The 13,552-nt window shown below is 44.7% G+C and overlaps 1 protein-coding gene across 1 annotated transcript; it reads left to right on the top strand.

Moving 5' to 3' along the window:
- Window positions 1-3,104: 3,104 nt before the first annotated feature.
- LOC125506217 (GDSL esterase/lipase At5g55050-like) lies at window positions 3,105-4,499 on the top strand. The gene is made up of 2 exons (XM_048671079.1): window positions 3,105-3,342; window positions 3,670-4,499. The coding sequence occupies exons 1-2, from the start codon at window positions 3,105-3,107 to the stop codon at window positions 4,497-4,499; spliced, it is 1,068 nt and encodes a 355-aa protein (XP_048527036.1).
- Window positions 4,500-13,552: the final 9,053 nt, after the last annotated feature.

Raw genomic sequence — 13,552 nt, forward strand, 5'->3', positions numbered from 1 at the left:
ATGGTCATCTCCTCTCGACCCCCAAAGAAAAGAAACAAAACTATTTACACGGGAAAGCTCCCAACAAGCAAAAGAAGAACGAGAAATCTTTTTGGGTTTTCTTTTTAATTACTACTACTACAGGCATGGAAAGTAAACTAGCTAAAAGTTACAACTAAATTTTTTGTTTTTCTTAAGGTTTATCAAACACACAAGAAAAAAGCATAAAAGGGGAAATAAACTAGCATGGATATTACAATGAAAAAGTATGAGCACCGACAACTAGCATGAGTGTGTGAACAGGAATGTAATGTCGGTGAGAAGTACGTACTCCCCCAAACTTAGGCTTTTGGCCTAAGTTGGTCTATGGCCACGGCTGACCTGGCGGATATCCGAAGTAATAGTTGGGGTCGTACTGGGAAGTAGCCTCGGATTGCCACTGGTTGGCAATCTTCTCCGGATCCCACTGGTAAACAGACTGTCGTGAAGGATCAAATTGTGGTTCCGACTCTGGCTCTGTAGCTGATGTGGGGTTTCAGTAGGCGTGAATGGCCTCCGGCAGAACATGGTACTTGCCTACAGATAAGTCAAACAAAGAAGGAGCAGGCAAAGTGATAGTCTCAAGGTGATTTTTATCAAAAATCAGCTTATATTTAAGCATCTTTTCCTTATTCTTAACGATAAAATCAAGTGCTACCATACTCTTATAGTCTAGAAAAACAGAAGGCAACAACTTTTCTTCTTTCTCATAATGTCTAATAGGTATGTTAAAATGTGCAGCGAGGCGCGAGGCGAAGATGCCTCCAAGGACGGGGCCCTTAGTACGGTTCAGGTTTAACCGCTTTGCAACAATAGCGCCCATACTAAATGTGTCATCACGGAACAAGGCATGACACAAAATAACAATATCAGGGGCACTAAGGTTGCCACAGTTCCCGCGACCAATCAAGCATCTACTAGCAAATATTGCAAAGTAACGTAGAACAGGAAAATGTATGCTAGTAATTCTTGCATCGGAAACCTTTCTAGTTTCCCCTACAGCAACCATATCAATAAACCATTCCACATCACTATGATGTGGTTCTTCTATACTGCCTGTAAAGGGTATTTTACAGACCCGGCAGAAATAAAAAATGAACATCTCCTTATACTCATCATATAAATAGAAATCCACCGAAGGTGGTGACCTCCTAGCATGGAAATGAAAATTTTGCACAAAAATATTACTGAATAAGAGATACTATTCGGTTGGTCGTGAAGGAAGTCGGTGAGGCCTGCATTCTCAACCAACTCATAAAAATCATCATAAATCCCGGCTGCTCTCAAGAACTCATCACAAGGCCATACACATGGTCGAACCTTCGCAGTACGAGGGAGATTATATTTGGGCCTCTTATTCTCCTCACTTTGCTTATCCTTCGAGTTTCGGTTCGATGAGCCCCTCAAAAATAATTTATCTCAAATTCTTGAAGTTTTTTCAAAAGTACGATCATTTTTTAAATTCATGAATTTTCCCAAATTTGCATTTTATTTTTATTTTTTGTGAACACTTCTCAAGTTCACGACTTTTCAAAAGTCAACGGGCAACATCCACAATCAACGGTTAATGATCAATGCTAATGGTTGTGGTTCAAAATTCTATGTTCAAATGCTCTCGTGGGCCACGGCCCATATATCACATGCGTGAGCGCCAGTAGCCTAACGAACGCTCTAAGCACCAATTAGGAGGTCTCTACATACATATGCTATCTACATTATAAGGTGGTCTTGTACTGGGTATTGTATGATGGATCAATCTCTCGTGGGCGAGAGTACTAGGCCGGATAGACATTGTTTTGGAGGCCCTGCGGTGAGGATGCTTGTATCGCATATCCGGACGGATGAGTTTATTTCAATACTTTGCGAGATAGATAGCCGGCTTACTATGAGATGGACAGAGTTCTTGCCTACATTTATGTTCTATCTGGAGTGCCTGTTAGCTCCGGATTTAGGAACCTTCTACTAGATGAAGCTTCTGGTATTTTTTTCTTTTTCAAGTTTCTTTATCGGCTTCATTGATTTTCTTTTTCTTTCTTGATTTTCTGTTTGGTTCTTTACTTTATTTTGTTTCAATTTTTTGTTTTACTTACTTTTTTTCCATATATGCGAATCTTTTTAATCTGTACAGTGTAATGTAGTAATTTTTCTACATCTTTTTTTACACTTTGATGAATATTTTGTAAGTGCATTGAACACTTTTATTACATGGCACAAACATTGATTATATGTTATGTTTTTCTAAAAAAAATTGCCCAATTAAAATTTAATATTTTCATGAACATGTTTTAAATATTGGAACATTTTTTTTTCTAAATGACACAAGGATTTTTCCATGTTCAAGAATTCCTTCAAAGAGGGTCTGAACCTAAGTAAACACCATTGTCGCTTCTGTTACCATCTTGCCAAGGCTACCAGCTTGGGACTTCCTATGTGGGATCTGCCGGATTTGACCCCGTCACCCTATAAAAATGAGCGAAGGCGGTGGCACTTGGTGAGTTGACACAACTCAATGATGGCAACATAACCACTGTACCCTTATCTGCTTCGTTCATGTGAACATTTACGTTGAGAGAGTTGTGCCGCGTGCACCCACCATAAATAATAAAAAAAATCATGCGTGTATCAAAAATAACAGCATACATGTGAAGACTAACGACGGAGGGAGAGCCGCGAGCGCACGCAAGATCAAGTAAAGTTGAACCGGACGGAGACCCGTCCTATACGGTCGATTGTCATTTTGGTTGTTTATTTATTATATGATAGTATATGATATGATCGCCATGCCACAGAGCACATACGCACGCTGAACAAAACGTACGTACTCTGCCGCGCGCTCTTTTTCAGTACACACATATAGAAGCAGAATGTTTTATCCTCCGTTTCAGAATAAAAGAATGTTTTATCTCTCCCGTGCTTGCACGCTCGCTTCCACTCGATCCTGTCCGGCCTATAAATTGCTGTAAGCCAAACCTCCTGAACTCATCTCATTGTCTAGTGTCAGAAGTAGAGCGAGTGCAGAACACACACCGCTCTAGGCCTCTAGCTGCTCGAAGCAACAGTTGTTTGTCGATCTCAGCTAGCCAGCAATGGCTGGTGCCAGTGTAGTCGCTTCTTGTAGACTGGTCATCATGGCTTTCATGGCCGTGGCAACGGCAGCGTCCGTGCCGGCAGTGTACGTGTTCGGCGACTCGCTGGCCGACGTCGGAAACAACAACCACCTGCTGACGGTGCTCAAGGCAGACTTCTCGCACAACGGCATGGACTACCCGGGCGGGGTGGCCACCGGCCGTTTCAGCAACGGCAAGAACTCCGCCGACTTCCTAGGTGAGTTGCCTACTCATTTCACTCCATCGGATACCAATCAATAGTCTACTCTTTTCTTAGCTGTTGCTACTAGTAGTTTGTACGGTCCGAGTATTAGATACTTATAGTTAAATAAATTAGATAAATGATCGTCACTTTCAGTGTCAATCAGTTATTGAAGATATATCTTCAGCTACAGAGAAAGTGTAATGTACCCTTATATCCAAGCTATATATGTTCCTATTCTTCAGCCCCATTTTTAAAAATTTAAGTTGAGAACGTACGACTTTTCACTATATCCAAGTTTGTGATTGATATATACTCACTCGTATGCATGTATGCATGCAGCCGAGAAGCTCGGGCTGGCGACCTCGCCACCGTACCTGGCCCTGTCCTCGAGCAGCAACGCCAACTACGTCAACGGCGTCAGCTTCGCTTCTGGTGGCGCAGGAGTCTCCAACGCCACAAATACGGAACTGTGCATCACCTTCGACAAGCAGATCGAGTACTACTCGGGCGTGTACGCTTCCCTGGCGCGCAGCCTTGGCCAGACCCAGGCCACAACCCACCTGGCCAAGTCCATCTTCGCCATCACCATCGGCAGCAACGACATCATCCACTACGCCAGGGCCAACACCGCCGCCACACCCTCCCAGCAGCAGCAGTATGTCGACGCGCTCATCCAGTCCCTCTCCGGCCAGCTGCAGAGCCTCTACAACCTCGGCGCGCGCAAGGTGCTGTTCCTCGGCACGGGGCCCGTGGGCTGCACCCCGTCGCTGAGGGAGATTAGCTCCACCAAGGTCTGCAGCGCCGTGGCCAACGCCATGGCCGTGCAGTACAACAAGGCGGCCGAGGGCGTGCTGAACGGCATGACCACGCAGCACGGGGACCTGCACTACGCGCTCTTTGACTCCTCCGCCGCGCTGCTCCGGTACATCGACCAGCCGGCGGAGTACGGGTTCACCGAGGCCAAGGCGGCATGCTGCGGCCTGGGGGACATGAACGCCAAGATCGCCTGCACCCCGCTCAGCAGCTACTGTGCCAACCGCTCCAACCACGTCTTCTGGGACTTCTACCACCCCACGGAGGCCACCGCGAGGATGCTCACCGCCACTGCCTTCGACGGGTCCACGCCTTTCATCTTCCCTATCAACGTAAAGCAGCTCAGCGCCATATAGAATTGTATTTAGACTAGCACTAGATTCATCATCTTCGTATAACAAGGAATGTAGTACATGTTTACACATGAAGTGCAGGGGAAAAAATCAAATATATATTGCAGTTATATGTTCATCGCTTGCCTGAATTTTTCTCCAAAGTCCGAGTCATATTTTGAAGCCTTTGGTCAACGTCTAACCATCACCATGTCTAAGTCAATCCATGCATAAAAATTCACTGGGATTTCACTAAGCAGTGTGCAATTCTAGTTGACTGGGATTTTTAAACAGATTATACAACTGAAATTTAGCGAATGCCAAATGTACTTTATACTTTATAAAAAATGGTTCCAGGTTCCAGCTTTTTTTTGCGGGGAAAACTACACACCGGTATAGTACTGCGTGCGCTGCTCGAACGCTAGTTTGTTTGAGCTAGCTAGTAATGGCGGGTGCCAGTGTAGTCGCTTGTTGCTCCTTGTTCATCATGGCATTTGTTAGCTACTGCTTCAGCTCGAGTATTTGACAAAAAACTACCACGTTAGGGGTATCCGTCACACAGAACTACCACTTTCAAAAAAGTGACTAATAACTACCGAAAATTTATTATTTTGTGACAAAAAACTACCAAGTCGCCATTTAGCCGTTTTAACCGCTTAACTGACAGGGATGGCCCACATGGCAGGCCGACGGCGGCCCAAACGGCTAACGGACGCCCGCTCGCTGCCGTTAGTGGCCCGGCTCGGTCGGAACCAGCCAGGGGCCAGGTCAAAACGACCGACCGGCCGGCCGACCGACCGAACCACATCTCTCTCCCCGAGCTCTCTCCTCTGTATCCCTAGGCGGCGGTGGTAATGGCGGCGGTGGATCCAAACTCCGATGGCGATTTGTTCGGCGGCCAACCTCCTGATGTAGTTGGGGGCCGCGTCGACCTTTCGGAGGTCGATATGTGGCTAGGCAGCTCTAGCTTTGCGGCGCAACAGCCTGAATCTGTAGTTGGCGGCGGCGGCTCGACCACCGACGAGCCATCCCAGGAGTTGGCGTCGGCTCCACCACCGACGACGACAAGAAGTGCACCTCGCGGCCGGCGCAAGCTTCCTCGTGCGGGAGGCGGCAGGTACAACATATCTTCTTCTTTTTCAGTTTTATTGACAGGATGTATTTTAGGTCAATTTCTCCTAATGTATGATAACAGAGTAATTGCAAATTGTTAGAAACTTTAGCAGTGTGCATTCTTTATAATAATTCATTCCGTTTTTGTCCAGTATTGATGACCCAAAATGGGGAATTTGGTTCCATTTAGAGGGCAGAGATTCTGTTGTTAGAAACATGTACCAGTCAGACATATCATTTGGGACTCTGATATCTCTTATTAGGAGTGAGGGTTGCTGCTCTGATGATTATATGTACTATGTTAGTGATGCTCATAAAGGGATAGAAGGCTTAGAGAAAATATCTTCTGAAGATGATGTGCAACAGATGTTGCTCCACTCTCTAAATGAAAAGAGTGTGAACATAAGAGTTGTGAGAGCAAATGAGTTGTGTAATGCAGATGAAAACATAGATTATTATTTTGTTGATCATTGCATTAACACCCAACAAAGTTGCACTAAGTTTGTGGATACAAGCATGGACAGAAAGGAAGAGCTTAAGAAAAGTATTCTTCAAAGAGAAGCTGACCTCAATCATTTTGAAGGTGACACTGATGTATCAGAATTTATGTCTGATTCAGATGGCAACAGTGTGGAACTGCAAGCAGTTTCTTCATCTGATGATGAAGATAGACCAATGGCACAGAAACTAAAGCCAGTGAGAAATCCTAGTCCGACAATTAGATCACACAATGAGGCTGAGAAAATGGAAAAACCAGATTGGTTCCCTGAAGCTGATGAAAAATGTTTTCCTGGTGATTATGGCATTAGTGATGAAGAAGATGAGCCTGAAGGATCCTATAAACTACCAAGTGGTAGGAAGAGAAGGGATATGAAGTTGAAGGAAAGGGTATGGTTCAATCCCAAACTACCAAACCCAGAAGAACAGTTTTGTAAGGGATTGTGCTTCACCAGTGTTTATGACTACAGAGATGCACTTAGGGATTTTCACATTAGGACATTGAGGAACTTTCAATACCATAGAAATGCCCCAGATAGAATTATTGTTTGGTGCTCAGAGAGAGCACAAGGATGTGATTTTTTATATCACTGCCTCTAAAATAGCTCATGAGAAAACTTACTACATCAAGAAGTGTGATATTGTGCACACTTGTGGAGCATGTGCACAGTCCACAAAGGTTACTACAAAGTGGTTGTCCAGATCAGTACAGGAAGCATTGAGAGAAGACATTAGATCTCTTGTGGATGCATTAATTAAAAAGACAAAGACCAAGTTTTCAGTGGATGTGTCAAGGAGTGTGGCATATAGGGCAAGGAGGAAGGTTGTTGATGTGGTGCAAGGTGATCACAAGCAACAGTATTTGAGGTTAAGAGATTATCTTCAAGCTGTTCTTGATACAAACCCTGGGAGCAAGTGTATAGTGACAACATTTGAAGATACAGAAAACCCAGCACCTACTCCTATATTCAAGTATCTTTTCTACTGTTTAGCAGCTTCAAAGGAAGGTTTCCTTAATGGTTGCAGACCATTTATAGGTAATTTTTGAAGATTTAACTATTATTAATTAGTGGTTTCCTAGTAGTTCTATGTTGTAGCTAATTTGTCACTTAATCCAGGTCTTGATGGATGCTTCATCAAGTTAACCACTAGACAACAAATACTTGCAGCCACGGGAAGGGATGGCAACAACAACATCTACCCCATAGCTTTTGGTGTGGTTGACAAGGAAGATGGAGAGAGTTGGACTTGGTTTTTAACTCAGTTGAGATGTTGCATTGGTAGTGGCAACAAGTTTGGAACATACACCATCATATCTGATAGGCAAAAGGTTAGTGTCTTATGCACAAATATGTTTGATCAATGTGGTTTTAGTACCTATTGGAATTATTTAAGTTTGATCATGTGCATTATTAATTTGTTAATATATAGGGCTTGCTTAAGGCAATAAATGAGGTATTCTCTGATTCACCTCAAAGGTACTGTCTTAGGCACATATATGCAAATTTCCAAGCAGCTGGATTTAGGGGGTAGGAACTAAAGAAATGTGTGGACCAGGCTAGCTACTCTTACACAAAACATGGTCATGAATTAGGGATGGCAGATTTGAAAGCACAGTGTGAGGATGCTTGGAAATGGCTAAAAAAGATTGATGCTTCTGCTTGGGCTAGGTTTGCTATGGATCATACATGCAAAACAGATCTAGTGGTGAACAACCTGAGTGAAGTGTTCAACAAGATGATACTGGATGTTAGGGCTAAGCCTATAAGGACAATGTTTGAAGGGATTAGGACCAAGCAGATGATCAAGAGGCAGCAGACCAGAGAGAAGTTACAGATTAGCAGGTGGACAATCACACCCAACTATGCAGAGATTTTAGAAGAGAACAAGAAATATGTCAAGTATTGCCAGACTGGTAGAGCAGGTGAAACAATATGGCAAGTTACCAGCAAAGAAAAACAATATTCTATTGACATGGAAAAATATACCTGCGATTGCAAGAGATGGAACATGTCAGGAGTACCTTGCAGTCATGGCATATCTGCAATGACAAAGCAAAAACTGCATCCTGAGGACTATGTTAGTGAATTTTTCAAGAAGACACTATATTCTGAGACATACAAAGAAATCATATACCCTGTCCCTGGTCCAGATTGCTGGCCTCAAACAAACACACCAGACATTGAGCCTCCTGTTTTAAAAGAAAAGGCAGGGAAAAAACAAACTGCAAGGCGGAAAGGGCAGTTTAAAGTTCCAGGTCCAAGAGATAGTACTAGGATGGGGACTATAACATGTAGTAACTGTGGGCTAGAAGGACACAAATATACAAGTTGCCAGAAGGCTCTGAGGCCTAAGCTTCAGATGAGGAAAAACAAACATCAGGTAATTACATGACTTACAAGTTTCCTTTTTCCATGGTATTTACCTCACTAAATGTGTCCTGGTTCTTGAATGCAGGAAAACAGGGCAGTTTATGCAAATACACCAGCTGCACCAGCTCAAGGCCATGCTACAACTGGAAGAAGAGCCAATCCTACCATATCAGTCCCTGCTGCTGTTGGGGAACGTAGTAATTTCAAAAAAATTCCTACGCACACGCAAGATCATGGTGATGCATAGCAACGAGAGAGGAGAGTGTTGTCTACGTACCCTCGTAGACCGAAAGCGGAAGCGTTAGCACAACGCGGTTGATGTAGTTATACGTCTTCACGGCCCGACCGATCAAGCACCGAAACTACGGCACCTCCGAGTTCTAGCACACGTTCAGCTCGATGACGATCCCCGGACTCCGATCTAGCAGAATGTCGGGGAAGAGTTCTGTCAGCACGACGGCGTGGTGACGATCTTGATGTTCTACCGTCGCAGGGCTTTGCCTAAGCACTGCTACAATATTATCGAGGATTATGGTGGAAGGGGGCACCTCACACTTCTAAGAGATCAATGATCAATTGTTGTGTCTATGGGGTGCCCCTGCCCCCGTATATAAAGGAGCAAGGGGGAGGAGGTGCGGCCAGGCAAGGGGCGCGCCAGGAGGAGTCCTACTCCCACCAGGAGTAGGACTCCCCCCCCCCTTCCATGTTGGACTAGGACTTGGGGGGGAAGGAGAGAAAGAGGGGAAAGGAAAGGGGGGCGCCGTCCCCCCCCCCTCCTTGTCCAATTCGGACTTGGGGGGAGGGGCGCGCGGCTGCCCCTTGGCCTCCTCTCTACTTCCTCCACTAGGCCCATTAAGGCCCATTAGGTTACCGGGGGGTTCCGGTAACCTCCCAGTACTCCGGTAAAATGCCGATTTCACCTGGAACACTTCCGATGTCCAAACATAGGCTTCCAATATATCAATCTTTATGTCTCGACCATTTTGAGACTCCTCGTCATGTCCGTGATCACATCCGGGACTCCGAACAACCTTTGGTACATTAAAACATATAAACTCATAATGAAACTGTCATCGTAACGTTAAGCGTGTGGACCCTACGGGTTCGAGAACAATGTAGACATGACCGAGACACGTCTCCGGTCAATAACCAATAGCGGAACCTGGATGCTCATATTGGCTCCTACATATTCTACGAAGATCTTTATCGGTCAGACCGCATAACAACATACGTTGTTCCCTTTGTCATCGGTATGTTACTTGCCCTAGATTCGATCATCGGTATCTTAATACCTAGTTCAATCTCGTTACCGGCAAGTCTCTTTACTCGTTCTGTAATACATCATCCCGCAACTAACTCATTAGCTGCAATGCTTGCAAGGCTTTAAGTGATGTGCATTACCGAGAGGGCCTAGAGATACCTCTCTGACAATCGGAGTGACAAATCATAATCTCGAAATACGCCAACCCAACAAGTACCTTCGGAGACACCTGTAGAGCACCTTTATAATCACCCAGTTACGTTGTGATGTTTGGTAGCACACAAAGTGTTCCTCTGGTAAACGGGAGTTGCATAATCTCATAGTCATAGGAACATGTATAAGTCATGAAGAAAGCAATAGCAACAAACTAAACGATCAAGTGCTATGCTAACAGAATGGGTCAAGTCAATCACATCATTCTCCAATGATGTGATCCCGTTAATCAAATGACAACTCATGTCTATGGCTAGGAAACTTAACCATCTTTGATTCAACGAGCTAGTCAAGTAGAGGCATACTAGTGACATACTGTTTGTCTATGTATTCACTCATGTATTATGTTTCCGGTTAATACAATTCTAGCATGAATAATAAACATTTATCATGACATAAGGAAATAAATAATAACTTTATTATTGCCTCTAGGGCATATTTCCTTCAGCTGCAACAACAAATAGAGCGTCACATTCTGCTCCAGGCCCTTCTGCATCAGCACCAGCCCCTGTTGGTACATCCAGAAGGGGCAGGCCTGCAGGTAGAGGGAGAAATTCCGGTTTCAGTGCACCAAGATCTGCCACACTTCTGCACAAGGTTTGGCGGGGACCAAAAGGAAGAGGTATCCAAGCCCCAAATTGAAGGGCTACTTCTATGCAAGTGGTAACTAATGGTAAGTCTGAACTTAGTTTCTGAACTTTTCTGAACTTAGTTTCTGCACTTAGTTTCTGCACTTGTCTGAACTTGTCTAAAACTGAACCTGTCTGAAACTGAACTTGTCTAAGATGGGCCTGCTGCCCTGTTATGCTTTATTAATTGGGCCTGGTACTGGGCTCGGTTATTGGATCTCTCTGCCCCCCCCCCTCCCAAGCCTGCCATTCTGTCTACAAAAGTTGCAACGATCTTACAACCTCTTTCCCCTAACCCAAAACCTAGCCGCCGTGGAAGCACGCGGACCCTAGTTCAGCCAAAGATGGATCCAGCATTAGGAGAGGTAGTGGATGACCATGAGGAGGTTGATAGGGCTGCTGCGAGGGCCAATCGCAGAGCGCACGCGCTGGAGCGACGGTGGAGGCTGGCTGCCAGGATTATGGCAGAACGCAACGCCAACGATGTCAAGCAGTTTAATGAGGCGTTCCCAGAAGGAACACACATCACGGATGACCTTGTCATCTGGTGGGCAAGAGACAGGGCAAGCTTCCATCGATTCCAAGTAACAAGGACTCGGTGGACTAGTATGTTGGCTGCGTTCGAAGGAAGAGAGGATTAGTTCTCTGCATGTTATCTGCATGCTCTGTGTTTTCTGTTTATGTATCTCTCTGAACTTATTTCTTCCTTTATATTGCATTTGTCTGCACTTATTGTTGTTACTTCTGAATGTTCAGAGCGGCATCATCTTCGTCGTCTGTAGAGTGAGAGAGCATGCAACAATGGAGATGCAGCAGCAAATTATCGTCATCTTCGTCGTCTGTATTAGTACTATGTTTTCTTAAATCAGCTCGAACTATCTATGTTTTATGTGTTTTAATGCGTGGTACTGAATGTTTCATCTCTGTCTATGTCTGAATCTGGTTAAGAATCATTCTATCTAAGCATTGCTGAATGTTTCTAAATTTGGTTTAAGTTTATGAATCAGGTTTACGTTCATGAATGTCTGTAAATACTTGAGAAATCTTTTTTGCGTTTGGTTACATTCCAACCTAACTTTCACTTTCCCGATGAGAAATGGCAGCAAATTATCACAAGTTTCAACACACTGAAACTGTGAACATTAAATACAGCACATCTACCACCTCACTATTACTACTCCACTGCCACACAACACCTCCCCCCACTTAACTCCTCCACATAACTACTACTCCAACACCTATCCACCTCACTTCTGCCGCACCCGCAACTACTCCTCCTCTCCCTAGCTCCAACCATGGCTGGTTCTTCCTCTTCCCCTTCCCCAGACCCATGGCTAAACCCATTCCCAACTGGCAAGGGATGGGTTGCCATGCTTCTTGGTTCAACACGCGGCGACCAAGAACTCTTCCTCGACTACATGAAGGTCGCCATGAGGTACACCAGCGCTATTGGGCTGGTAGATGCAGCAAAGAAAGTGAGGAAGAAGGCGACTAGCGAGGAGAAGCAGCGCATGGAGCAGTGCTATGGAAACCTAGGTAAGGTGGTCATGCCCATCGACATTCTCCTATGGGCAATGAAGGAGGCCGACTCCGGCGATGCTGGGCAGAGGCAGCGGTGGGCAGACCACCGCTGTGTCGCTCCAGCACAAGCTACATCAAATGCAAACGTAGCAGAGGTGCACGAAGACGACGACGACCTACAGATCGTCGCACAGCCAGCTGTGCAGGCTCGCCGCCGTCCTCCTCCCATCATCAGCATCGATGAAGATGAAGGGAAGAGGAGGTGGAGGTGTAGCCAAATCCCACCCAACTGAAGCAAGAGGTACGACGATCCGGACGCTTAGCAGGACAGACAACTAAGTGAATCTGAAACTATAAGTTTCAGATTCAGTTTCGTCAGTAGTTGAACTACCTATGTCAGTTTCGTCAATTGAACTACCTATGTCAGTTTCGCCAATGTCTGTAATCTTCAGTTTTAGCAAGTATTGTGCTATCTATGTAATGCTACCTATGGTGCCTCCTATGTGAAGTACCTACCTTTGTCTAGTGTTACCAAGTTTGTGCAATCTGTGAAATGTTACAACAAACTTCTTAGGACCATATTGCAGGTAGGATAAAAAAGACAGATAGAAACTGCAGCAGGCTTAGATAATAAGGTTCTTAACTTAACATCAGGGCATTAAAGATAACATCATCTTATAGCATTACAGATCAGAGCCATAACAGCACCCCACACCACAACCAAAATGATCTGAAACCATAGACAGTTCTTAGGCTTAGGCAGTTCATTAGCTAATATTAGTACTGAGATGCATATTTGCATCAGACTCCTTCATTGCTAGGCCAGTTATATATAGAGGCCTCATATTTACTTACCAACCATGCCTAATAAATCACTCCTCCATGAAAACTTCTTTGATCTTGTCCAGCTTTTCCTTGCACCCATGACCAGCCTTCAGTAGCTCAGAAATGACATGCTCCAGCTTCTTCTTCTCTTCTATAAGGAGGTCTCCCTCCACTTGTATCTCCTTCATGGCCTTCCTGGTGTTTTGAATGATATCAGCTTGACTCTGCAGGATGCACCTCTGTTCTTTCTTCGGCTTAAGCTTCTCCATTTGAACCTCAATCTTTGCCTGCTCCTCAAGCTGATGATTCTTCTCCTTAGGATCATTGATTGCCTAGCTTGTGTAATCCATGTCATGGGATTTCTGCCCATCCTGGTAATCAAACAGCTTGGATACATCATCCACAAGCTGACTGTACTGATTGGCAAAAGAATCCAGCTCCGTCTTCAGTTTCTCAACCTCTATCTCATGAGCTTCTTTGTCTTGGACTCTACCAAGGTTCTCCTCATGATACATATCCCACAGCTTGGTTAAACACCTCTGCAGAATTACTGGCCAAGGGGCATCTACCCACTCCAGAACACCACAGTTCACACCATCCTGAAAATGCAGTGAAATATTAATTATAACTAAATCTAGTAAAATT

This window comes from Triticum urartu, chromosome 5, assembly GCF_003073215.2.
Source record: "Triticum urartu cultivar G1812 chromosome 5, Tu2.1, whole genome shotgun sequence".
Lineage (NCBI taxonomy): Eukaryota > Viridiplantae > Streptophyta > Magnoliopsida > Poales > Poaceae > Triticum > Triticum urartu.